Source organism: Scomber japonicus, chromosome 2, assembly GCF_027409825.1.
Source record: "Scomber japonicus isolate fScoJap1 chromosome 2, fScoJap1.pri, whole genome shotgun sequence".
NCBI classification, from domain to species: Eukaryota; Metazoa; Chordata; class Actinopteri; order Scombriformes; family Scombridae; genus Scomber; species Scomber japonicus.
The window spans coordinates 20,772,659-20,798,834 of record NC_070579.1 but is presented as its reverse complement, the minus strand read 5'-3'; the positions used below and the strand labels follow the sequence as shown (position 1 = coordinate 20,798,834).

Genomic DNA, 26,176 nt, shown 5'->3' with positions numbered 1-26,176 from the left:
GTCACTCACTCACTTCCCTCCCTCCCCCTCATCCCTGGGGCGAGGTCTGGCTCTGTGCACCTCCACTTAAAATGACCCTCCACCTTACAGCCCCTGCTCCGCAGTGCACCTTCACCCTCCCCAAATGGTAAGTATGTGTGCGTGTGTGTGGTTGTGTGTGTGTGTGTGTGTGTGTGTGTGTGTGTGTGTGTGTGTGTGTGTGTGCATGTGTATGTGTGCGGGCATGAGCATTTATCTTCAAAGTCAAGTGCATTATTGTGTGCAGAATTAATGGTAATCCTCCGTGGTGCTCCTGTGCCACATAAGCCTCTTGAGCCCCTTTTTACCTTTTACCTCCAGAACAACACACATCGCACTGAGCCCCCATCTTACCTAAAGACCTGCCCAAATGTACAAAAGACAGACAGCTCAGACAGAGAGGGAGGATGAAGGGGGTCAGTTGAAACCAGCTGGACAAAGCAGAAGTTATGAAAGACTTCTTCAAATCGGCAGCAGCTCGGTGTCTCCCTGCACAGCAGTGCAGCTCTCCAGGTCCCTGCATGCATGTCCACACACACTCCTACACCGATTAAAGTATCCTTTTCTCACTTTACTGCCCTTCCTTCCTCTTTCTTATTTACCTTTCCCTTCTACCTCACCAGTTTTGCATTTTATCATTTTAATCCAGCAACTAAAAATTAGGATAGATCTTTCAGGCGAGCCAGACCCTATTGGCAGTGCTTAATAAAATAATTTAGTGAAAGGCTCAATCACAAATAAACTTTACCATGTAACACAGCGACCACCATCTCTCATTTAAAGCCAGGAATTCTAAACAGATGTCTTCATGCGTTTGCTTGCACAACAGCGAGTGCAGCCGTATGTTTGGACATGGGAAGCTGAAGTGAGGGTTCACAGTGGATTCTGTAGGGACGAAAATACTGCACCTCTGTAGTAATCACAATGGCCATAATCCAACCATAATACAATCTCCAGGACATATCTCACATACACATACATATACATAATATACTGTACATGCACAGACACTCAAGCACACACGCTCAAAAAATACCCAGGTAATCATTTCCATATTTATTTTCTTTGCATTCATATTCTTCTCCCTTTCATATGTTTTCATAAAAACAATTCCAAACTCTGAAAGTGGACTAAATAAGTGATTTTTGGAAATCCCATTTGAAGGGCCCCGCTCAAATCATGGTGGGCGTCTGTAGCATGTCAGAGATTATACAGGAGGCTGTAGCCAAAAACACAATGAGACCCTGGGCTGCAGTGACTGTGGTTTCAACCCAGTAAAAGGCTCATTTTGATTCATTGGATGTACAAATGATTAAACATATTGGATCCAAGTATTAGCACAAATAGCATACTCAATCCATCAACTTTCACAAATAAGCACCTTAAAAACAGCCAGGCCCCAGCCTTAAACCTGGGCTTTTAGACATAAAGCCTTTTTGGAGTGTTTTTCTAATTTACCGAGCCCCATCTGATTAAATATGATCTCCATCGGTTTGTGCACACCACAGGGCAGTTAAATTACATCTATCTGAGAATTTCGGGGGAAAAAATTAAACACTACATACATAAATGTGCGAAAGCCTGAGGTTTCTAACCCTCTACTTTTTATTATGTAGTGAACTCAGCAAGATGCCTTGAATTTAGATGAAACCGGAAAAAAAAACAAAGTTCGAGGGTACATAGGCCGAGGAGAGCGAGTTCATACCGAGCCAGAGCACTGAGCCACTTTAATTGTTAGTGTGCACAATAAAACCCTACTAATGCCAGCTAAATCCTGTTTATATTAAATATGTGAGGTGTTTCTTTTATAGCATATGGAGAACTGGTTCCAATCATCTTAAAAAACCTATGGGCTTGTGGAATGCACCTGTAAATTTGATTGACTGGAAACCTCTTAACAAGCATAGTACACATTGCCCTCATCAGGGAACAGAGAAACTAAGATGAAAAGTGATTGTGAAAATAAAGTGAAAAAGATGAATTCGTTAGACTAAACAAGATGGATGATTTAGTCCATCTTGCCTCAGCTATTTTAAGGACATGATTTAATCTTGGTTGTAATGAGTTCTCTTGATTTCTTCATCCTGTGGCTATATTTGATACCTGGTAGTTTGTCAACTCAGTCTATTTCTGGCTGTTGTGTTTGGACTTGTTGAGGCAATGAAACTGCTGGAAATTAAAATGTGTAGCTACTGTGCCCCTCTTCTGAACTACATAACAAGATCCAGGTGCACTCTCAGTCATGGTTACACGCACATACACAGACACACAGACAGACAGACAGACAGACACACACACACACACACACACACACACACACACACACACACACACACACACACACACACACCTCTGAGTATCCCTAACTGCAGTCAGGATTTTGTGGTGTTGCAGTAATTAGATATAGTGGTGGCTGAGGTGTTAAAAGTTCCTCTGGGCTGCTGCAGAGGCTGCAGAGGGACCACCACCTTGATGCTATGCTGCTGCTCATTTCCTGATCACTCCATACATGTGTCAACACACTGGATGTAAACACACACTCACATGCATAAGCTTATATGGTCGTACACACACACACACACACACACACACACACACACACACACACACACACACACACACACACTGTAGTGACCCTGCACATAATCATCTCTGTCCTCCAGGGCACGTTGGGCTGTATGCTGTTGGTCACGCTCCGGCCCCGAAATGCCGTTCACCAGACTGCCATCTTTCATCACCATCTCCACGGCAACCACGGTCTAAGTCACTGTGACAATGAATTCCACCTGGGACTTTGACACTGACTGCATCCTGCTAGCTTAACATTCAATCACATCTCCCTATCTGCTCTGTAGCCCCCCATGACTCTATTTTATATGTTCTCTAACTGGCCTCCCTGCCTCTGTCCTTCACTCAGTCACTGACACACAATCTCCATGAAACCCTTTTCTGCTGGCTATTCTTGTTCCTCTCTGTTATGCTGCATTACAGGACGAATAGTTGGATTCATCTACCAGTGTGGCCTGGGGAAAAAATGTGTTGTGGGCCACTACTGAAACCTGATCTTGTATACATCTTGTGCATTAGTATACACAAGTGCCCATCATATACAGTGCCACAAATACCTGGTTCCAGGTTTCCTGTGTCTGTTTGTGTAATTTAAACTTTATTTGGGAATATCCACCATTTAAAAACAACAGCAATTATTTTATTTCATTTTTAAAGACAAAAACAGTACTTGAGACCTACTGTACAAACATACAAGAGACATATACAAATCCATACACAGTGGGAGTTGAGGCACAAAAAGGACCACATCATAGCACCACCAGCCCAACATCTTCATAAAAAGTATGCACCAGTTACATCAGAACAAACACAACAAATCATCAGCAGACTCATCACAACGGCCTACAAATCATAGAGATACATGGAGAAGCATTCAGGATCTCAATTTCAGACATCAGACAAGTTAGCAAAAAAATAAACACGAAAAAACAGCTATACAAAATACTGGGGGGGGGGGGGGGGGGAACCACTATATAATAGATGTCTTCAAATTGGAATTTTATACAACTATATTTCAGCCCAGTCTGCATGAAAATGCTCCCAGATAATACACAACCCACATTATGATCTTTATTATTTCAGTTGATATTGTTCAGTGATGCATATTCCTGAAGAAACCTGCAATTAATCAAATTATTATAAATCAACGGACGCATGGTGAACTGCAGTGGTTTGGGGCCTCTGGTGTTCTCGGGTTTCGCTGCCTTGTTGGAAATCCAGTCTTGACACAGAACACAGAGACCATATTCATAAGGAACATAGTAGTGTGTGACACTGAAACCAGTTTAATCAAGTGATTTGCATATGACCATGTGCTCATCATTACCCCACACAGTATATCTTAATGAATATGGGACTTAATTGGTGTATTCTGTAAAACCCGAAGTGCTCTGCTGCCCCCATGTGGTTACAGTGAGGAGGAGCTGTCAGACATATCGGTATGATTAAAACATATAACAATCAAGTTTGGTTTTATTCTTACCTCAGATGGTTTTACAAAACAGTTTATCATTGTTGAGCTACATATGTGTAAAACCTAAAGTCTATTCTGTAGTTCTGTGAAGACAACCTGAAATTCAATATTTATAGTCTAATTTGTTCTTCATTTACATTGGAACATGTAACATATTTTTGAATCAATAGAGAACCGCCAAGGCATTCACAAGTCTGTGAAAGGTAATCAAATTGCTTATTTGGCACACTTTATTTTACTAAATTAAATTGTTTTAATCTTGGGGTCTTTGCGGGCCAAACATCTGCTTGAAATCCAGGATATAGGGACTCCACCCGGCAGCACTGTAAAACACCCATTGCACATTTTGTGGATATATTTTTAACAAGGTATGCACCAGGCTTTATTATTTTAAAGACCCAGACTTTGGTTTGGGTTTATGAAATGACTGCTCCCACAAAATAGAATAGACAAGCAGAGGTGGCTCACTGAACCATGACGTCTATCCATCTGTTTCCCTTTAACTACATCAAAACCATGAAGGTGATGATTTGAAACGCTATGGCAGAAGCTTTCATCATAGTCACTGAGAAATACACTTACACAAATACTACTCAAACAGCAAAAGCATTCACAGAGGCAGCCAATCACATACAGAAGCCAATGTTTGTTTTTGTTGTTTTTTTAACATATAAACATACATGATCCTACAGTATATAGGAGTAGTAATGTATATGTACATGTGACCATCTACCCACATGATCACATGATATATTTACAGACAGTCTATTGTATTTTACTTATGTCCTGTATGGACATTAACATTGTCAAGTTTTAAAGGACAGGTGCATACTTTTACAAGTTTGTCTTAAAACAAGAGTCCTAAATTAACATAGTTTTTTTTCTTGCCATAATCATTTAATGTATTATTCATACTGACCATTAGAAGATCTCAAATGCACTTCCAATGTAAATGATTGGGGCCAAAATCCACAGTCGCCCTTCTGCGCAAAAACTTATTTACAAGTTCATCTGCAGCTAATGTGAAGCTTCAGTCATCCAAATTAGCCAAATCAAGTAGATATATTTCAACATTATAGTCTTTTTAGTGCCAATGTCCCTTTTTTTGTCACTTTACTTCCACCACGGCTCAACAGGGAAAAACTGTCTGAGAAAACACAGAGAGAATCTGATACTCAAAAAACTGTAAATGTGTAAATGTTACATATAAGCTTTGAATAAACTTTTAAATGCATTTTTGCACAAAATGACTGTGTGGTCACACTTCCCACCAGATGAGTGGGAATTGTTTTTTTTTCTTACCAACGAGTGTGTGTGTGTGTGTGTGTGTGTGTGTGTGTGTGTGTGTGTGTGTGTGTGTGTGTGTGTGTGTGTGTACAGCTTTTGGAAATACGCTTGCCTTTTCCCTTTGACTTGCACTGTTTTCATCTGGTTTTATTTTCAAAACCCGGTTGGTCAGGTAGTGCCACCAAATGCTTATTGAATGGTGGCCCTGAGTACCACTTCCCTTTTTGTTTAGAGGACTGGAATAAAATACAGCAAGAAGGATATTTACAAATTGAAACCTTTACTGAATATAGGCAACATGCACTCACTGGCCTCTTTATTAGGTACACCTATGCAATCCAATACAACAGCTCTGCTATAAATTCTGCATGTATGAAGTTTACATTTTCAGTTTTTGTTGACATTGTCAGACAAGTGATAAGCTAATTCCACTTGATGTTACTACTGAGGTCGTACTAAGTGGTGGTGGCATACTGAGGTGCCCCTCTCATGTAGGCTATGTCAATGGGGTAGTGGACAAAATATTAGGAACACCATTCAATATAATGCACCCCTGTACATCACCATCACACACTACGACCTAAATAATAAGCATAAAGCAGAATTATCACCTTTTTAACAATGTCAACAAAAACTGAAAATGTATCAACTTCATAAAAGTAGAGTTTATAGCAGAACTGTTGTATTGGATTGAATTAGATTGCACAAGTGTAGCGAAGGGCCTGTGACTGTATCAATTTTAAACTTTCAAAACAGCAGTAAAGGAAGTGGGAGTCAGCCAGTCAGCAGTGTACCTGTGAGACCACACTCAGGGCGTCACTCCCCGGTCCCCAGCAACCTCTCCCCCCAGCGGCAGACCGGTGGTACGACGTCTGTTGTTACTGCCGCGGTAACCGTCCACAGCCCCACAGACAGAGGGAGAGAGAGAGGGGGGAAGGACGCAGAATGGCGACCGTGGTGCAGTGCTCCAAATGCACGGCAGAAAGGAAAGGGTTTCGGCGGGAACTTGATTCTTGGCGACACACACTGATTCACTGCGTTGGTATGATCCATGTGCAGGTTTATATTTTGTGAGAAATGAACGGGCTTCAGAGAGGGATGTCGCCCGGTAACAAAGGGAGCGCTGCCCCCGGCTATGTTACATCGCTAGCTAATGCTAGCTAACGAATAGCTAGCTGTGGTAGCTCGCAGCCTGGCACTGTAATGTTAGGTTGTATAGCTATAGCGGCGAAGTTAAGCAGGCAGGCTAATATTTACCAGCTGGCTAGCTGTTCGAGTTGGCTCCTTTTCTTTGTCTCTGCTAGCTAGCTCCTCACCGGTGCTAGCTCCTCCAAACCTTCTCATCTTGTTTGAGATGATATCGTACATGTAGGATTAAGGCGGATCATGTATTTTGCTGTCATGCTCGTTAACGGACCGTAATAGTGTTAGCGTTGTTTATTGACACATATGCTGGCGATGCTAACGCCGTGCTAACATGGACGCTGTTGATGTTTTTTGGGGGAGGGGAGAAAAGCTAAGCTAACTAATGTCAATGAAATAAGGTGGTCAGCTGTCATTTTGTTAAGTGAACGTTATTTTGAACTCAGTTTTTTAAGGTTTTTCAGAAGTCAGTAAATGTTAGTTAGCTAGATTAACCTAGACTAGTCATGTTTTCTTGTTTATAGCGTTCAATCATAATGACATCCAACTGAATGAACACACAAAACTCGGATTTGTGTGGTAATGTTACTACTATTCACCAGACATATGTTTTATTTTGACTATAGTGATGATTAAGCATTGCAGGTGTTGGGGTGTCTGCCTGAAGTTGTCTCCACTTTGTGTCGTGGTCGGTGTTGTTGCTGTCAGACTGGTTTAATACATTAAATGGAAGAACTAACTATACTCAAAATGACAATAACCTCAAGCATGCATATCTTGTTCATATATCATTACTGAAGGATTGTTTGTGTTGTGTCTTGCAGGGTTTGAAAGCATACTGGAGGGAATCTATGGCTCAATGCTACTGAGAGACCTCAATTTATTTGTTGGTGGGTTGTTTTTTTTGTGTGTGTGTGTGTGTGACCATTAAACAAGTTTTAATCACTTTTGAGTAATCTTAGATGTTTCAAACTGTGAAAAGACCTTGACTAACAATGCATCAGTGCATGAATCCTTCCACCTTCTGTCCTGTCCGTAGCACTCGGCCCCCACTTCCTACAGCATAAACTGTGTGTGACAATGTGTCACAAATATTTTCTTTTCTTTAAAAGATAAGTAGCTTCCCTAAGCAGCTGCACACACTAGTGTTTTGGCAAATATTACTCAAACAGGGGTAATCAGTGGATTTGTGGATTAATACACATTTGGTGCGCTATGTAGTATTTTTGGCAGCAAGACGGTGTGTGTGGGATTTAAGTAAGCACTGATTCGGTATTGTGCGCCACATTCAGGTTTCCTGTTTGACAGGGATGTAATGTTACCATTTCTGTCATTTCTGAAAATGCACTCTTCTGCAAGATAGTAATATATTTCTATTTGTGTGAAGCACAATTGTTTAAATCTTTCACACACCTTGTAAAAACACCCAAATTGATGATGCCAGCATAATGCTGGACATCTGATCCCACACAGGACAAAAAAAACCTGTTGTGTAGCTGCAAATGTATTTAAGATTTGAAGATAAGGCTACATCTACTCAAAATGAGTCCCCTGTGCCTCTCTTATGTCCCTGTTTGTGTCTCATGTGTGACCTGCCCATCTCCTGCTAAATTTTCTTATCATACCAGCTTAAACCTATTTTCTATAATAGCACCTGATGGCTTGTGATATAGAATATCCAACTCCACTGTTTACAGTGTCACAGCGAGCCCTGAAGTCCAAAGTTTGGAAGAACTTTGGACTTCGACCAACAACAACAAAGAGCATTTGGACAAAACAGTTGTAGTGTGCCAAACATGTGACTGTCAATATAATATACCACTGACCCCACCTATTCTGCTACTCATTTACATCCAGATATTGAAACAGACTTAATACAGACAGCACAGTATTCAAAATGTACCTGGAAGTCAAAACCATGCCAGCAATAGAAAATACTTCTAATGCACACTGTCCTTCGCGTTGTTGCTCCAGGTTGAAAACAACACGTTACGAAGGTATGACATTCAAGAGCCCATGTAGCATTGATCAAAATGCTTTATACAGACTAAACTGGCGAAACCCATTTATTTTATCTAAAATTGTATTTGAACTTGAAGTGAATCTGTATCTGTTTTGTCTTTGTATCATTTTGTAGACTTTGTGTCTGAATGTGTATTGAATTGTCTTACAGGGATAGATAAACACCTCTAGCAGGCCCACACTTGTTGCATCCCGAGTCTCACTGTGGTCTGTTACATTTTCAGTCACAACACTGTGTGAAAAGTCATGGATCAAAAGCGGCTGCTCACACTCTATTCTCACATGCTGGCTTTCATATATCAAAAAACTCTTTGAAAACCTGCAAGGTCCTTTTTTCATTTCAAAAATAACCTTGAAATTATCTTTACTTGCAACAGCGCTACTATCTACATTAGTTCACATTATTTCATGGCCCGAGGCCTTGCTAGGCAATACAGCCAAAAACACAGCTTGCTTGATACTAGCAGGAGTCAGACTGCAGTAAGCACTGCCATCTGGAGTTTGTGTGACTCAAGACAGAAACATAAACTGCTTTAGAGAATTTAAGCCAGAGACCTGGCAGTCATGATAATTGGAACTGTGAAAACACTGTTCAAGTGACATTGGTTTATTTGGCCACACATTTTCCTCAAAAGATGACTTAGCAAATAAACAACCATTTCTAGAAATTAAATTGAGAAGCCCTTAACAGTGAAAATAATCAAATAAAGTCTTTGGAGGGAGGGAGGGGGAAATCCAGTGAATTAAATACGCATATGGATGCCAAAATGCCTCTGTGTAAAGCTGGGACTGTTGATTAAATCAAATTTCAAGCAAAAATGGGAGAATTTGCTGCTTGTCTGTGTATTTAGTTGTAATAAACTGAATATACTTGGTTAAGACTGCTGGTGGTACAAAACTAGACATTTGAGGAGCTAATCATACCATATACTTGGGGAAATTTTAGAGTAATCCTCGGATTAATCTGCAGTAAAAATGATTATTTGAAGCCCATCTTCTGTTCAACACAATGTCATGAAGCAGTCCTTGTTGATTTGCAACATTGCCCAAAATTGCGTAATACCGCCATAGATGTTAAAAGAATAGCTTCCTTAGTGTACATCTTAAAGCACAAATATAGTTTAATAAAACATAATAATGGCAAATCAGGCTTCGGAGTTCCGAATTGTTCTAAGGATGTGAAGTCTGTTTTCTCACAATTTTTATTTATGTTGCTGTTTGGAACCTAGAGTTGCTTTTCATCTTCTGTAACCACAGGAGGACGCTGTTAGCTTTTATGAATGTATTAATGCCCGGTCATGTGATGTTGTGTTTTTCAGACTGTGAACCCGAAGAGGTGGATGACTGGTCCCCAGAAGCAACCTGCTCTCACTGTTCATTCTGCAACCTTCCCCTGGACAAACTCAGTGTAAGAATTGGAGTCTAGAGTAGTGCTTGTTTTTTGCCTTTGAACCAGCCAAGAAAAACGCTCTCTACAGCTCAGGCTCTTTGAATATTTTAGTGTAATATTTGTAGTAATATTTTCTAGTATATAATCTAGTGTATGAAAAATTGGCACAACACCTGTGACTGTGTTGGTGACCACAGAGAGAGAGAAAGAGAGCACTTTTTATTAAGCCCTTCTGTGCTCTGTTCTCAGTTTTCTTGTAATTTGTTACTAAATCTCCATGTTTGGAGTGAAGTTACATTCCTATTTGTACTTTCAGATCTAAGCCTTGTTTTACTCGTGTTCAGCACATTGAAGCTGTGTTAAATTACTGCTGTTCAAAGATCATTTTGTCCTGCTGCTGCTCCAGATTAAAAGTTATGCACTGGCAAACCAGCAGGAAAGTTTTATCATGAAGCAGCTAAAGGAAATGCAATGTCTGATTTCAGTCTCATCAGGATTTTATGTACTTGGATCGATCTTTAGCAAATCCCAGCATTCCTTGATTCCACACACTGTCCAATGTCCATTGAGAAGTTTTACATTTTTTGAGCATTAACCTGAATCTTAGCACAAATATTTACAGATTAGGAAACAAAACATTTTTAATTTACATTCATTAGTTAAATAAATGTCCCTTTCTTTTTCTTCTTTTTTTTAATCTTCTCATAGGATCAAGTTCCTGCAGCCACATCGCCCCTCTCCTCCCCCTCTGATTACTCTCCCTGTCAAGCTCCAACCATCTCTGACAGCAGCCAAACAGCGCACAGGTTCCTGCAAGCTGTGTTCCACAAAAAAGGTGCGTTGGTTTGTCTTTCAGCTTGCGGAGCACAAACCTTTCAACCCACAATACACAAACTCCTGCTGTGGGGGCACAGCTGTCAGCTTTCTCCTTGTAGTTACTGAGTTGATGTCTTAGTGGAATAAGTAGCTGTTACAGTGTTGACGCTCAGTTCAGTGTGTTGTGGAAAACAGAACTGGCCTGTTTTGATTAGTGTAGCTTGAAAGGCTACAGTGAGCATCTGTGTTCTTGCATATCAGCTTGTACTTTTGTGTGGTGTCACAAGCTCAGCAGACTTTCATACGAGGGCTCTGAGAAAACTGAGTGGTAGTTAAAATTAAACTGTGTGCAAGGTTCAGATGAATCACTGACAAACCTCAGGTCAGTGCAAACCTTCGTACTAACTACTTCATGTTAGTATCAGGACAGATTTATGTCAAAATGGATTTAACGTTAAAAAGATGTTTTTGGTCACAACATCGTTGTTGATTGAGTCAAATGTCATTTTCTGTGTTGATCTATTCTAAAGTTCATGTTTATTTTCCTTTATGAATGGTGGAAAGTATTCTTACCATGTTAGAAACTGAACTGACTGTCTGCATATGTCTTTCCATCATCAGATGTGCCCCTGGGCTGTGATTCCAACATCCCTTTGATAGCCCAGGAGCTGATGAAGAAGATGATACATCAGTTTGCTATGGAGTATGCGTCAAAGTGCCTACTCCACACCAGTACAAATGGTGTTACAACAAGGACCTCATCACCTTTGTCAGAAACATCAGATGCCCCTCTAGACCTCACAGTGAGCCGCACCCAGGAGGAAAAAGAGAGGGAACCTGAACCTGGTAGGGAATAGGAGAATCTTTGGAATTCTCACAATTTCTTTACCATTTTGTGTGATAGTGTATAACGTTTTAGCAATATTCTTCACTGTCTATTTTTCAAGCCATTTAAATGCACCTTAACACCCGCTGTCTTTAAAGATGAATGCAAAGTAACTGTTGTGTGCACATTGTACACTGTCCAGTTGCTGGACTGAACTAAAATAGGTAAATACGTTTTTGTTTCATCAACATGTTATGAAGAACACATCCATTTTTGGAATATGTTAACCAATTCAGAACTGAAAAGAACTGCAAATTCAAAGCCAATAAATAAAAGTTTCCAGCTGCTGAGGTTAAAACGTAATGATATTGACCTTGACCTCTCCAGAACATTGCACACACCCTGGAGTACCAAATCACTGTAACTCAAATCGTTGTGTCTTCTTGTAACAGATGGCGTGCTCGACCTCTCCAACAGGCCCTCTGTCTGCTCAGCAACTTTGGCATCCTCATCCTCATCTAATCATAAAGCCTCAGGGTAAGAGTTTTGTTATTCTTGGATTGCTTCTGTTTAAAAACTCTGGTGGTATTTAGCCTTGTGGGAAAAAGCATGAGGAAGCCGTATTATTACTGTTAGTTAAAACTGGGGATCCCACATAAATACAGTGATAATTCTACATGATCTCAGCTCTTTTGTCCATACCCACTACAAACTGAAACTTCACATTCGAGGAAATTCCCCATTTTTAACTAAGTTCAGTACTATTTTCTACTGTATTTTCTTATAGGTGTATAGCATGGCTAAGATTGATTGGTTACTATTATTTTTGTTATCAGTGCTGCTTGATTTAAGTCAACTAATTAACACCTCTCCAGCCTGAATGATGTGCATATTCCTTTGTCTGACAGTCGGGTCAGTAAATAGTTAGTAATTCTGCTGAGCTAGTTTGTTTTTGGTGTTTTGGTTCTATGGGGTTGACTCTTTTATATCTTGAGCGGTAACGTCACAGCAATGGCACCGTACTATACCACTTGCCAACAGCTCACGAATGTACAATGAGGAGAACATTGCAGTTACCTCACCAAGATTTTACTTCCTTTTTACCGATCCAGTTATGATGATTCTGATTATTCAACCTTCAAGCATGTAGGACTGTCACTGAAGGATATCACAAAACTACAGGGGTTGTGTGTGAGCGCCAAAGTAACCCCAGCCATTCACAGACTGTCCCACCTGGACGTGAAGAGGCTTTGCCACACACAAAAATGTGTGTGTGTAAGAGACACACAGCAGCAGCAGTGTGTATGTGTGTGTGTGAGGGCCCAGAAACAGACTGAAAACAGACAGACATGAAACATAACAGTCACAGTGATGTTACCAACACAAGGCATAAAGGAGTGGACCCCTCGCTCTCCACCCCCTCTGTCCCCTATGCCAAAATCAAACCCCTCCATCACCTCCATCCTGACCCTGCTGTTTGGTCCTCCCATCCCTAGGAGGCAGTACAGGCAGAAGGAGGAGTACTTTGAGAGGAGCTGGGAGCTGTCTGAGGGGCTGCTGTCCAAGGCCTTGAAGGATATACGTTCAGGGAGGCTGCAGGAGCAGCGTGCTGCGTTGCTTTATGGGATTCCCCTTCACACCCTGAGACAAGGCCTCAACAGCTGGCATGAGGGAAAGCTGGGGATGCTGAACCAGTTTGCACCAGGAAGCAAAGAATTCAGGGATGAAGTGACATCGTACAATATGATGTCATCAATGCTGGGCGGTGAAGCCCGTCTTGTTCTGCAGAAGGTGGCAGCGTGGGCAGAGCGGGCAGAAATTGGAGGAGCTGCAGAGGATAATGGAGACATTAGTGTTCCTTCATCCTCTCTTACCTTTTATCAGCCGAGTGGTCTACACAAGACCCTCCCCCACTCTTTCCCCCAGCTCAGGGATGCTCTTCAGCCTCCACCAAGCCCCACTCCCAGTCTGGAGCCCCCCACACTCCTGCGTATTCCTCAGGTCCGTTCCTTTTCTGACCAGAACAGGTCGATCCCAGCTGAGAATTGCAGTGTGGCTGAAAATCTACATCCATGTACCTCACCAAATGAGGCCACCGCCAGTTTATCAGCAGCTGCTGCGAGACCTTCAACCCTCTTCAAACTCAGACCTCCTTTCCTGGCACATGGCTGTGCAGGAAGTGCCAACCAATCACCTCATCGCCTGGGACAACGCGGGTCCTCGCTGGATGATTCAGAGGAGGGAGCAGACCGCCGGGATAAAGCAAAGGAACCAAGAAAGAAACGTGGGAGATACCGCCAGTACAACCACGAATTGTTGGAGGAAGCCATCGGTATGGTGATGGCAGGTCGTATGAGCGTGTCCAAGGCCCAGGGGGTATACGGGGTGCCCCATAGCACACTGGAATACAAAGTCAAAGAGCGTACGGGAACACTGAAGAATCCACCCAAGAAGAAATCTGCCAACTTTTGCTCATCCAATTCCAACTCATTGGGTTCTGGTGCCGTTACCAGTTCCGCTAACTCAGGGACTCTCGCCTCAGCTGCTGCCACAAAGAGGTTCTAGACCAAGAAACGCCTCTAGGACTCCTCAACACTTGAACTCATCACATTTTACAGGATAAATGTTTTCTGGAGACACTTGTTTAAACACAACACATGCCTTTATAAAATATATGGATATTAATATTCAGGTCTTAACTGTGTGTCTGTAATGTGAGTGTCATACTTTCTGCTGTGTTTCTCAGTCTTAGTCCTGGGCTTAAATGAAAGCAGCTACAAGGTGAAGCATTTTTTCAAGAGGCAGTTGTGCTCATTGCAGCTTTTGTCTACAGCTACTGGTGAACTCAACAAAATCCAGAAGTCCTCACAGCGTCAGTTTACATCACTCACCTGAAAGACCTTAAAGGATATGATTGGTGTCATAATATCTGTTTACCGTTACAAACAAATCTCATAGAAAGACCAAAATTAAAATGGAGTTTTATCATATCGTCGGTGTGGCCAAAGCCTGAGAGAAGTCTCAACGGCCATGTGTTCAACAGTTAGAAAAAAAGTGGACTTTGCACTCACAGTCAGGATATCATTTATTTAAAAAGTGGCCTCTCAGTCACAGACTTTGACTGAAACATTGCTGCTTTTATACATTTAGTGATGACAGTTTTCATTAGCTCTGGATTTAGATTTTCCCTGGATATCCGTTTTATGTGCATTTTATTCCATACAATAGATTTTGGATGAGAGTGGAGTTATAAGGTATATCAGGCTGTGGCCTAACAGTACTTGATGGGATAAATGTATTATTAGTTGTGGTCTCTTTTGAGGATTTGTTGATAACAGTAGGACAAAATAATGCTGCAAATATCCTTTAAGATCTCTTTAACTTTGTTTTTATGTTTGTAAAATTAGTTTTGCTTAAAAAAAGAAAAAGTGACATTGATTGCTTTTCACCAGATTGTCCAGGATCAAGTGTGAGAAACACAGCAGTGGAGCTGAGAAACAAAGTGTGACTCTTATGTATGCTAACTGTTAGGTTATTAGGTTATTCAGGTTTGATTCAATTCTTAAAGCTCTGTGTTAATGGACTGATGATTGTCATTTACAGCTTTCGATCTCTCTCTCTCTCTCTCTCTCCCCCTCTCTCTCACTCTCTCTCTCTTTCTCTGGGTATCTTACCTAGGCTACTGAAGTGACTTAGAGCCATTATTAAACAGATTAAAAACTCATTACTATTGTTAGACATCTGTACAAACAGGTAGATTGTACATTAATGAACTGCTGTGATGGCTACATCTTCATTATGAGTTTTTGTTGAAGAGATTAGCTTAAAAAAAGCCATTTTGTGTCCACATAGTCCCCCCCCCTCTCTATTTGTACAAGCTAGTCTGAACACGGTATTGAGTGTAGTTGGAATGCAACTGTGCAGCATGTTTTACAATGTGCACTGATAAGCTTGGGAAATGTATGTTATTGTGTATGTGTATCGTTCGTGAAAGATGTTCTTTTATTATCACAGATATTTACCAATTTCTGCTACTGTAGCTGTATTACTATAAACCTCATACATGACTGCTGCTTAAAGTTTTTTACTTTACGGGACCATCTCCCTGGCACAAAGAAGCCTAGGCTAAACAAAGAAGCTTATTTCAACTAAGCCTAAATGACAGGTTAGTATTTGGTGTACGGATAGGGTTAAATGTTTTTGATGGTGAATTGCGGTGGCTGCCGGAGGTTAAAGTAGTTTTAAGATTTTGGTGAAAAGTTGTCAGCTTGACGCCACCAGAGTCGGCGCAAGGCTCACAGGCTTCTTTGTCAGTGTCCGGAGAAATGCTAACTGTTGGCGTCTACACTCAGATGGGCCTATTTTCATTAACAGTGCTATTACCAAAGCAGCAGTTCAGGGTTACCAACGCAAAGCTGCTTCGATTTGTTTTGCTGTGATGTCAGCCTGCCTGCCTCTCTCCCTCTAACCTTGTTGCCACATATACCTCTGAACTTTATCTGCCTATAACCTCGTGTCAGGTTTCACATCAAGGCCTCGGTTTTATGATACTGAATACGTGGGGGTATTAGTTCCTACCAGCTTAGGAACACTTAAGAGCTCTTTGTCTCTCAAGGAACAACACCCAAGTGTAAATTTATTGCCATCAGCAACACTTAAGCTTCTTCAAGTAAATTATTATACTGTCAGTCAGCCATTTAGTGGAGTGTGAAAGAATTTTTTTAAAAATGGTTTAAATTTGGCACTGTGGCATTTACAGGAGATCTGCCATGTTCTTAGCTAAGTATTTGTACTCATTGTTTATCTTTGAATGTGTTATTATAAGTTTTATGCTAAAGGTACTTTACAGATTCGGTTGCATTTCAACCCTTGTAACTTTGGCAACTGATGTCTCCACTCCTGAATGTTGCTGCTCATAACAGTACATACTTTGCCTGTGTCTGGGGTTACAGCATAGTGCAGCATGATGTCTCTTCTCTGGGAATTACCTGCTATTTATATTGAAAGGGCCGGTTTGTAAACAAGCCCAAACACCTCTTGAGAAATAAAGAAAGATTATTATTACATTGTGTAAGTTAAAATTGCAGTATATTATGGGAACACACCTAGGCTTGTTTTTCAAATTGAGTTTTAACGCTTTTTTAAAAATGAACTGCTGGCAAATCTTAACATAAATCTGCTATTTATGCATAAATCAACTATTGCACTATGATTTATAAAAAAAGCATTTTTATTGTAGAAACCTGTTTTTGTGTGCTGCATACTTATTTATTGATTGTGCTTCACAACTGTGATTTTACTAGTTTCATTGTTGTAGTTCTTGATTTGTAATGAAGCACTTCGATGCAAAGTGAAATGTGTATCGCCACAACTGCATGAACGCTTTTAAATGTTAGCTTCTATTATTTATTAAGTCCTGAAATGACACCCCTTAATTGTTGTGGTTGTTTAGTGATTACATTAAGATTAAATTATTTAAGTGATTATTTAACATATTTGGTTATTAAAAACAAACTCAACAGTAACACTACAGAATGTAACATTCCTCTACTGCATCCGGCCCAGTTGAACCCTGAGGTCTGGACACACAAAGTACTTAAATTGCTGGATATACCATCAAATGTCAAATGCTTAACCAATTTTAATGTTATTTAAATCAATGACTTGTGTTTATAATGAAGTATATCCCTTACATGACTTGATTTAACTATTAGTTGATTTGAAATTTAGAGGATTTTTTTTTGAGCTGTTAGTTTGTTGGTGAAAGTGCTGTTGAATAATGAATTTGGTTTGAGCGTTTCTACAATCGTTCCTTCTGCTGTTATCGTTTGCCTTCAGCAACTCATCAATAAAGTAGTTCTCTAATATCAGTTACCTGTCCTAATTTATTAATAAAACATATTGGTTTCAAGTTAAATACGACATTTGTTTTCTATTTGTTTCTAATTGTTCTTTTGTCTTGGTTTCATTTAAGTCAACTTGCTCTGTGCACCCCAACATGTTTTAATCCAGTTCAGAGCACATAGCAAGTGACTTTGTATGTATGAAAGGCAGTTGCTACGTGTGGTTTAGTTATTTAGTGTGCTTTGTGATTATTTTATAAACAGTGCGTTATGGTGTCATTAAATACAGACAATACAGTGAGCTGCAGGATTATAAAACATGTTATTATATGGCAATATAAACCTTTTTTTTTATATGAAATGAATACACAGTACAATTTAAAGTGTTGTGAATTCCTGTCTGTTACAGTGTGTTTTAGATACTGCCACAAGGAGTTTCCAAAGTCAGAAATCTCCAGACTGTACATACAGAGGATTTAATGAAAAAAGATTCCCTCCTTATTGTATATCACAAGACGCTTTTCACATTATTTTTCCAGCAAGCTGATGAAAAGGACTGTTATTTTTGCCTCATTAACAGGATCCTGGATGTCAGAATATATGTATGAAGTGAAAATATTTTACCAGACTTTTGTTTTATGGGATTAATATAATATAGAGTTTGTGGTAGTATACATAATCAGACTCTGTTGTGACTCCGTGTGAATACATACTTGTTTGTGTTTTTCTTCTTTTTCAAACTGGGTTCAGCTATGACTAAAACTTCCTAACACATCTTTGCATTGTCCTTGTAGCTGCCTGCTGCCATCATATATAGAAGAATTGGGAGATCTGGGACAGCGAGAGAAGACGTGTCATCAGAAATCTGCATTGGGTGCTGTTTTCAGTTCGCTCTGCCCAGCACATCGTTCCTTACTCTACCAGATCCTGAAGCTGGCACACCAGGAGAAATTGCCGCCTTTCTTTAACTGTAGACCTGTGGGTCAAACTGAATCTCACTGCTGTCACTGTGGTGTAAACCCACAGGATAAAGTTTCCCCTCTTGCAGTCCCATTTAGTGAATGTAAAGCCCATAACAACCGCTCGTACTACCCTTCAACTGATTGTGATCATCAAGGTCACGGCAACACAATGTATGATCTGGGAGACTCCAAGTCCAGTTGTAGCATCCATCACTACCCTCTAAAAGACTGTAAAAGTGAAGCACCTCTGGCCTCAAGCTACTGCTGCGGGCAGAGGTGCAGGATGGATACCTACACTGTTTTGTGCCCCAAGAGGCTGCACCATATTTCCTGCCCAGGCCTGGCTGTAGATCGTATCAACAACATAATGTGTTCATTTGCATCCACTCCTTCATTATCCAAATCCCCTCCACTGTGCACTCCTTCTGCTAATATAGGCCCTTCCTCATCGATCTGCTGTAACCATCACAACCCCCACCCTTGTCCCTGTTATTCAAACCATACCTGTCTGACACAGGTCAGGAACACAATAGAAAGAAAGGTTGAAGTTGGCGATCCTCCTTGTCCTGTCTTGAAGAGAGAGCAGAGCCCCTCTCCACCCCCCCTTTCCCCTATCCCCTCAGACATCAGTAAGAAAACTGATGAAAAACCACCCTCCCTCCTTCATCACAGACAAGAGGAGGAAGAAGACCTACTGGTAAAAAGTGGCCTCCTTAATGAAACCCACCAGGAAGCAGATGAGGATACAGCAACACAAGAGGCACTGAAGTGTAATCAGGCTGAGCAGAACCCTGGGGGGACCTCACTCCAAGACGTTGTGAATCGCTTCAGTGAGAAACTGGAGACAATCAGACCTCTAGAGAAGGACCCACCTCTGGCCTCCACAGCCACTTATGTGTCTGAAAAGGAGCAGCCACAATCTCCCTCAACTAGTCAGAACCTGCAGTTTCATGCAGATGCCCATCTGACTGAAATCATCACCACAGTGCTTCACACAGGCAGTGCTAGTGACTACAATCTCAGTGAGCTGTTCAATCGCCATGAAAGCAAAGAGCCCAAGTCGCCTAATACCCGTTCCCGTCGTCGCCAGGAAGTCCTTGCTGCTATGGCAACACCCACTGATGATGCCTCAACCCGAAGGCATACTTTACAAATTAAGCGGGAGCTTGCCATGTTCGACCAGTCCTACAGTCGGAGAAAGGTGCCACTAGCAAAGAGGGCCAGATTGAAAGATGGAAATAGTGCTACTGTAACTACATCAAGCACTTCATCAGACTCAAACCTAGTTAAAAAGGAATCTAAAAGAGAAATGGAGTTAGGTGTAGATAATAAAATAGTTGGGGAGGGACCACTGAACATGCTTTCTGCAGACAGTGACAGGGAAGAAGTAAAAGAAGAGATACAGACAGTTATAGTTACAGAAGAAATTCAGATAATTAAAGCAGAGGAGAAAGAAAGGGAAATATCCAATGAAGAAAAAGATCCAGCTCTCTCAGGCACTCAAATACCTACCCCTGAGCTGCAGAGCAAGTATCGCAAACAAAGTTCGAAAGGTGACAGTGTGCTGTCACAGGGGATGACAGCGAGTACAGCAACACAGTGTGGCAAACCCTGTAAAAAAGATATTAAGGGTAGCAATGATAGGAACCATGAAGCTGCTCCATCGGGTCAAAGCAGTAAAAGTGATAACAGACCAGGTAAAAATCGCCGTACTCCTAATAGAGAGAGGCAGAAATGTAATTCAAACCACTCCATGAAGGCAAGGAAATCCAGGAGAAATATAGTCCCTCCACAAAGATTCTCCTCCTATGTCACTGAGCCTAGGAAGATGTTCTTTGTTGCATGTTTCTCTGAAAGCATCTTTAGCCAGAGAACACGACAGGACAAAGACAAAGGACAAACATCTAGCACCTTGGATGCCTTATCCAGAAATTCAGATACTAAAGACAACCAGCTTGAATCAAGATGTGAAGAACCTCTGTCCTCACCTGAGCCTACAGGGGAATTTGCCTTTGAATCAACACAGAGAGAAAAATGTGGGGCATTGGAGTCAAAAGATCAAAGCCAGGTTTTTCCACAAACTGCAGCTGCCAAAGAGAAGAGTAAGAAAAACTGCTCTGACAATAAGACTGATGGCATTGACTCTGCTGCCAAGCCCTTTGGAAGGCTACGATCATCTCCAAAAAGACTACAGCTCTCTACAGCTTCAAGAAAGCCCAAAAACCCATCAAATATGGATGTCACCAGTCAGTCTGCTACCAGTGTTGAGAGCCCTCTAACCTCCCCAATCCAATACACTAGTCCAATTAAACTCATGTTCGTATCACAGGTAAAGGACAAAGAAGGTATCAAATATAGTCTTAAATCAGCAGGCTCTGGATCTAGTGCGCAAGGAGATGAATCCTTTGACCCATGTGAAGAGTCCTCATGGTGTGGGACACCTGAAAAAAAGAAAAGCCAGAGCAATGCTTCTCCACGTTCAAAATCTGTTTCTTCACCACTAAAGTCTGCTACCTCACCTTCCAAATCTGCTCGTTCACCAACAAAGTCTGCTTCCTCACCAGCAAAGTCTGCTTCTTCACCATCCAAGTCTGCTTCTTCACCAGCTAAGTCTGCTTCTTCACCAGCTAAGTCTGCTTCCTCACCAGCAAAGTCTGCTTCCTCACCAGCCAAGTCTGCCTCTTCACCCAAGTCAGTTTCGTCATCACCTAAAATAGGTTCCAGGAGATCAGGCGAAGGTACTCCGACTAAGCGTATAGCTGGAACTGAGAACCAGAGATCACCAGGTGACTTACTATCTTTCCATGAAACCACTCCTCCAAAAAGGCGTCCAGGTCGGCCAAAGAAGCTGGGACCACAGCTGGAGCAAAAAGTGAAGAGGCCAATTGGTCGACCACGTAAGGAGAAGGCTGTGGTACCGGAAGTGGGAGCAAAAACAGTAAATGGGAAATCTGATTTAGCATCTGACACTGACGAGAATGTAAACAAGAACCTCAAAATAACAGTAGTGTATGGCCGTTCAAGGAGAAACAAACGAATGGTGTCTGAGAGTTTTGACCAACTGCAAACAGAATTCAATGACGCTTGGCAAGCAGTGGGTCTTAAAAGCGATTTGGGTATTTTAATGCACAACTCTAAGATCAGTCCTGGTAGTATCAAACCAGCTTCAACGCAGTCATCAGAAGAGTTAAGTTTTGTCGGCCCTGTTAAAGAGTCAGCCCCACATTCTAGCAGTAACTTCAAATGTCAGAAGCGGGATGATGGTATACCCTCAAGGAAACCAGGTAGACCTGCGAAAGTTAAAATCTCTGGAATCTCAGTCACAGTAACTACAGTGTCACCCAAGCAACGTAAAATACAGATAAATAAGGATACCAGACGATCTCCTGAAACACTAATTCGTAAGAAAACACTCCTGCCGGAATTCCGATCTGCCAAAGAGCCCTGGACAATCAGTCGTCAGTCAACAAGCAAAAGAAGTCAAACAGTGGAAGGAATAGAAACAAAGGATGAAAGTACAGACAAACCGCAAAATCAGCCTGTAGCAGTGCGTCACTCAATGAGAGTGAGGAAGCCTTCAATTTACTTTCTGCATGCTGTTGCCACCTCCACCTCTCGATCATACAGCCACAGTAACGCTCTGCTGCGGCGCTCTAAACAACTTCTGCTAAACAAGGCTAGCAATGAAAGGAAACAAGGGGAGCAACAGGGTAGTGTAGAAATTTCAGGGGAGAAAAGACAACGCTGTGGACGAGGGAAGAACATTTCACAGGACCTGAATAGAGTGGCAGGGGTGTCTGTAGACTCCATCTATACTCCAAAAGAGACACTAAGGTGGTGGGCAGCATCAGCTGAGGAGAAGAGCATGAACCAGGAGCTGGCCAGACGAATACGACTCATCTCCGACACCTGGGTGTCAGGCACTGTAGAGAACCAAGAAGAAATAGGCCTTAATTCTAAATTGGGAACTGATGGCAACAGTTCATTTACCAGGAAGTCCAAACAGTCGTCTGTGGTTCGATCACTGTTCGACTGTTCTCCTAACAAACCAAGGTCCTGTAGCATGCAGCAGCTGTGCTCCTGGTTTATGCAGACCACTGAGACACAGTCCTTAGGTATTGTTAAGAAGGCAAGTTCCCGTAATCCTTATGAACTTATGCACTTCCCTCGTTCAGCCAACATAAAAAGTGTTTGTCATAGTCCCCAGGCTGAGCGACTCCGAAAACACATCAAGAAGTTTGCCAAAACTGTCCCAAAAAGTCCTTTCCAACACGAACAGGCTCAAAAAAGGTTGAGGAAGAGGAATAAGACACCTCCATCAGCACATAATATTCGGCGACAGCTTTTCACATCCAGGTTTCCAAAACACAGGACCATTCAGGAAGCCCAATGGTTTAAAGGAAGAGCATTAGGAAAATATCAGGCCGTGCTATTCAGGGCAAGGACAAGGTTCCTAACTCGGAAAGAAAGGGAGAGGTGGCACATGAGGCAGAGGAATAACAAAAACAGAAAACTAACTACAAGAAGTTCACATGGACACCTAGTAACTGGACTCAAACTAAAACATAAAGTATTACGCAAAAGATCAGCAAAAGACCAGTTATCCAACTGTTTGGAGAACAGTTCTGCCACTGGTTCTGTCAACCAAACTAAGGAACCTGTGGATGTACCCAAAGAGCAGAACCTCTGCTCTAAAGCCTGGAGTCCTGAGACACTGAAGGAGTGCCGGGTGTTTCTGAGAAAGATCAACTCTCCAGACAACGAATCAGCTGAGGAGGAGTGGGACTCCTGTACTGTGACACTGGATGATGGGTCACCTTCTGCATATGTGTTTGCAGGAAGGGAGAGGGAACTGGTAGGAGTTGTTAAAACTGTGAAAGAAAACAGAAAAAGGAGCATGTCTAGGACTGCCTCTAGAGAGCAGGAAGGATCTGCACCTAAATCAGTCAAGGAGCAGAATGAGATGCCAGTGGGAAGGCAGAAAGGCAAATATAAAAGTCCTGGGGTTGTGTCTACTGAACCACCACAACCTCAACCAGCGAAAATGTTGAGACAATCGCGAATGAGGGGCCTAACCGGGCCGAGATGGTGCGACTTTGTGTTTGGTAACTACCATCATTTATTGAATATCACTTAAGATATCAACATTTTATCAAATTTCAGTTTCCAACTACCACAAAATCAACTTGTGCTGTCTTTTTTTTTCCTGACAGAGAACTAAATGAAGCATGAGGCCTCCTCCTTCCTGGGAAAGGGACTGTGGTTTAACGTGGTGCCTTTGGACATTGAGCTGACCACGTGGACTGACCATCCCACTATGGTTCAGTCTTACCCTCAGCAATTATGTAGCAGTCTAACTTAACAAAAGCTTGATGTTGCACTATTTTTATCCATGGATATGTATGTACAGAATGTTTGATTTTTTTTTTTTTTTTTTTTAATGTCAATGCCTTTTACTTTCTGAACATGTATAGTAGATCAACTCATTACATCAGCCAGATTTTTAATGGGATATGTGCTCCTACAGCGAGCCCTGTAAAAGTGGCTGTATTGGAAGGAAGCAAAGCTTGACTGCATTAAGACAGTGCTATCTACCCCCAAACATACCTCATTATCAACCAACCTTTTTAAATCTTAACATGACACCAGTAACAATTTAATCTTTAACATTATACTTTTAGTTATTGTCTCTAAAATGACATGCTCTAAAATGAAACAAAAAAAGAAAAAATTATAGTCACCAACTTTGGCACTGGTTTAATAAAAACTTTAAATAATTTGTTTTTTTGTGTATTAGGTTTGAAATTTAATGACCAACATTCTCTGAATCCGAACCTTGTTAGCATTATTTAATCAATGACGCTACAGTCACTGTCCCAAGTCATTAGCCAAAAAACACGCTTTGAATGAAGGATTGTTATGGATCAGCCACACCTTTACCCTAATCACAATCATTGTATAGGCCCCTACTGTAATGTATTGTGTTGGACTATTTGGCCATCAGCCTGTACTGAAACCAAATATTTGATGTCATTATTTCTCTCCAGAGTACTTGTCAAACATTTGCCAAGTCCCAGCAATGAACCACAATTAGCACAAACAGACATGTTCTTAATGACTACATATTTTGCCCCTCGAAATGTGGAGGTTTATGTGAAGCAATGAAGGAAATGGCATTATGCAGTTGTAGAAAGTAGATTCTGATTAATTTTATTGGTTTGTGGGATCCGTGTTGTTTTGATTCAGTTACCTTTTATGCGATTGTTGTCTCGTTTTCACCCAAAGCGTATACTGTATGTTGGTGTCAGATCTACTTCTTGCACTATTCCATCTGAGATTATTAATCCCACTACACAGATTCCTCCTCCCCCATATTTTTGCACATCCCATGACCCACTACCAACCCCTACTGTAAAACTAGAGAATCTATTTGGTGCAATACAAACCCAGATGTTTTATCAGTATGTCATAATTATTTTATTGCTGACAGACAGAATGGATGTACACAAGTACCAATGGCTTGGGATGTCACTTCAGTCGTTTCCATCGCCATGTAATGTGATCTCAAAGGATATTGCTATACAAACTGCCCCACCCCCACCTGCTTTGTCCCCCTCAGTGAAGCAGAACATTAACAGATTTTTAATTATTATAGCAGAAAATTGTTTTTATCATAAATGTACTAGCATTATTTACTGTTTGTATGCAGGTGGGAGATGTGTTGCTGTTTAGAGTTCCCTTTTTTTTTTTCAAGTTGCAGCAAGAGACGCCTACCTCCACTTGGGCTCAGCTCGGCCTACTGCTCTTTTGCTTATCAACTGCGCGATAGACGAGGCCAGAGAGTTGATCGGTAAACACTAATCTTGGATCAATATCGTGTTCCCTCGCTTTCTGTTTTCGAGGGCAGGTTGATCCGCGATGTCTGGCTGTAGGTCAAAACTTAAACCCGTAGTGTGTATTGTGTGCCTGACTGCTCCTGTATGTATGTATGTATGTCACTACGGTTGCCATTTCAACATGAGGGAGGTGAGGTGGCCCAGTCTTGTGACAAATAATCCTCTGTTGAAGAACCTGGTGCTAAACATCTGTTGTATATTTTCTTTATCATGTGTTTTTATACTGTCCTTCACAGATGCAATAAAGAGGTGTCTGTGATTGGAACAATAAAGATCCTTTTAAAATACCCAGCGAGCAGATGATTTATAGGATAAAGTGAAATGTAAAAGATACATAACTGACAACATTTGATTCTACCTTTAGGCTACAACAGAGTGGTGCTTTTAACTTTTAATTTTCTATGATCACCTCAACCAGTAATTGTTCATGGAGTGGAAGGAAACTGGTAACAAATGACATCTACTAACACTGTGGTTCCCAACTATGGGTTGAGCCTGCCCTTAAAGGGAGTGAGGGTACCCAATATCTTTTTGGGGTGACTTGTAGTTAGGCCCCCCCCCCCCCCCCCCCCCGAATCATAGTTATGTGATATTAACATACTTAACAACAGATAAAACATCAAATCACATCACATAAAAACTATTTTTTCTTGTGTAATAGATATTTGACATATTTATTCTTTATGCCCCTGAAAATCATTAAAATGAAACCACGAAATGGGAAACTTACTATTCAATTGAATTCAACTCTTTGGGCTTCAAGAAGAGGTGTCTGTCATGAGATCTCTCATTAGCATAACCCATGCCCCTATAATTTCTATATAAGGTTCCATCAGTCTGTGGGTGGGTTTTATTCACAAAAAAGGTTCCAAAGAGTAAAAAAAAAAAAAAAGGTGTAGCTTCAAGTCCTGCTTTCAGAAATCAGAAGACA

The 26,176-nt window shown here is 41.2% G+C and overlaps 1 protein-coding gene across 1 annotated transcript; it reads left to right on the top strand.

Moving 5' to 3' along the window:
- Positions 1 to 6,278: 6,278 nt before the first annotated feature.
- Positions 6,279 to 25,532, top strand: lcorl (ligand dependent nuclear receptor corepressor-like). Its single transcript, XM_053330953.1, has 8 exons — positions 6,279 to 6,389; positions 7,315 to 7,380; positions 9,832 to 9,920; positions 10,611 to 10,737; positions 11,340 to 11,564; positions 11,997 to 12,081; positions 18,182 to 23,454; positions 23,563 to 25,532. Exons 1-8 carry the CDS (start codon positions 6,293 to 6,295, stop codon positions 23,568 to 23,570), a joined length of 5,970 nt encoding a protein of 1,989 aa, XP_053186928.1. The 5' UTR covers positions 6,279 to 6,292; the 3' UTR covers positions 23,571 to 25,532.
- The last annotated feature ends 644 nt before the right edge of the window (positions 25,533 to 26,176 follow it).

Excerpts from the sequence above, each read along its gene's own strand:
- lcorl (XM_053330953.1), top strand. The coding sequence starts at position 6,293 with ATGGCGACCGTGGTGCAGTGCTCCAAATGCACGGCAGAAAGGAAAGGG. Across the intron at positions 6,390-7,314 it reads CACACTGATTCACTGCGTTG|GGTTTGAAAGCATACTGGAG; the intron begins GTATGATCCATG and ends TGTGTCTTGCAG. Across the intron at positions 7,381-9,831 it reads AGACCTCAATTTATTTGTTG|ACTGTGAACCCGAAGAGGTG; the intron begins GTGGGTTGTTTT and ends TGTGTTTTTCAG.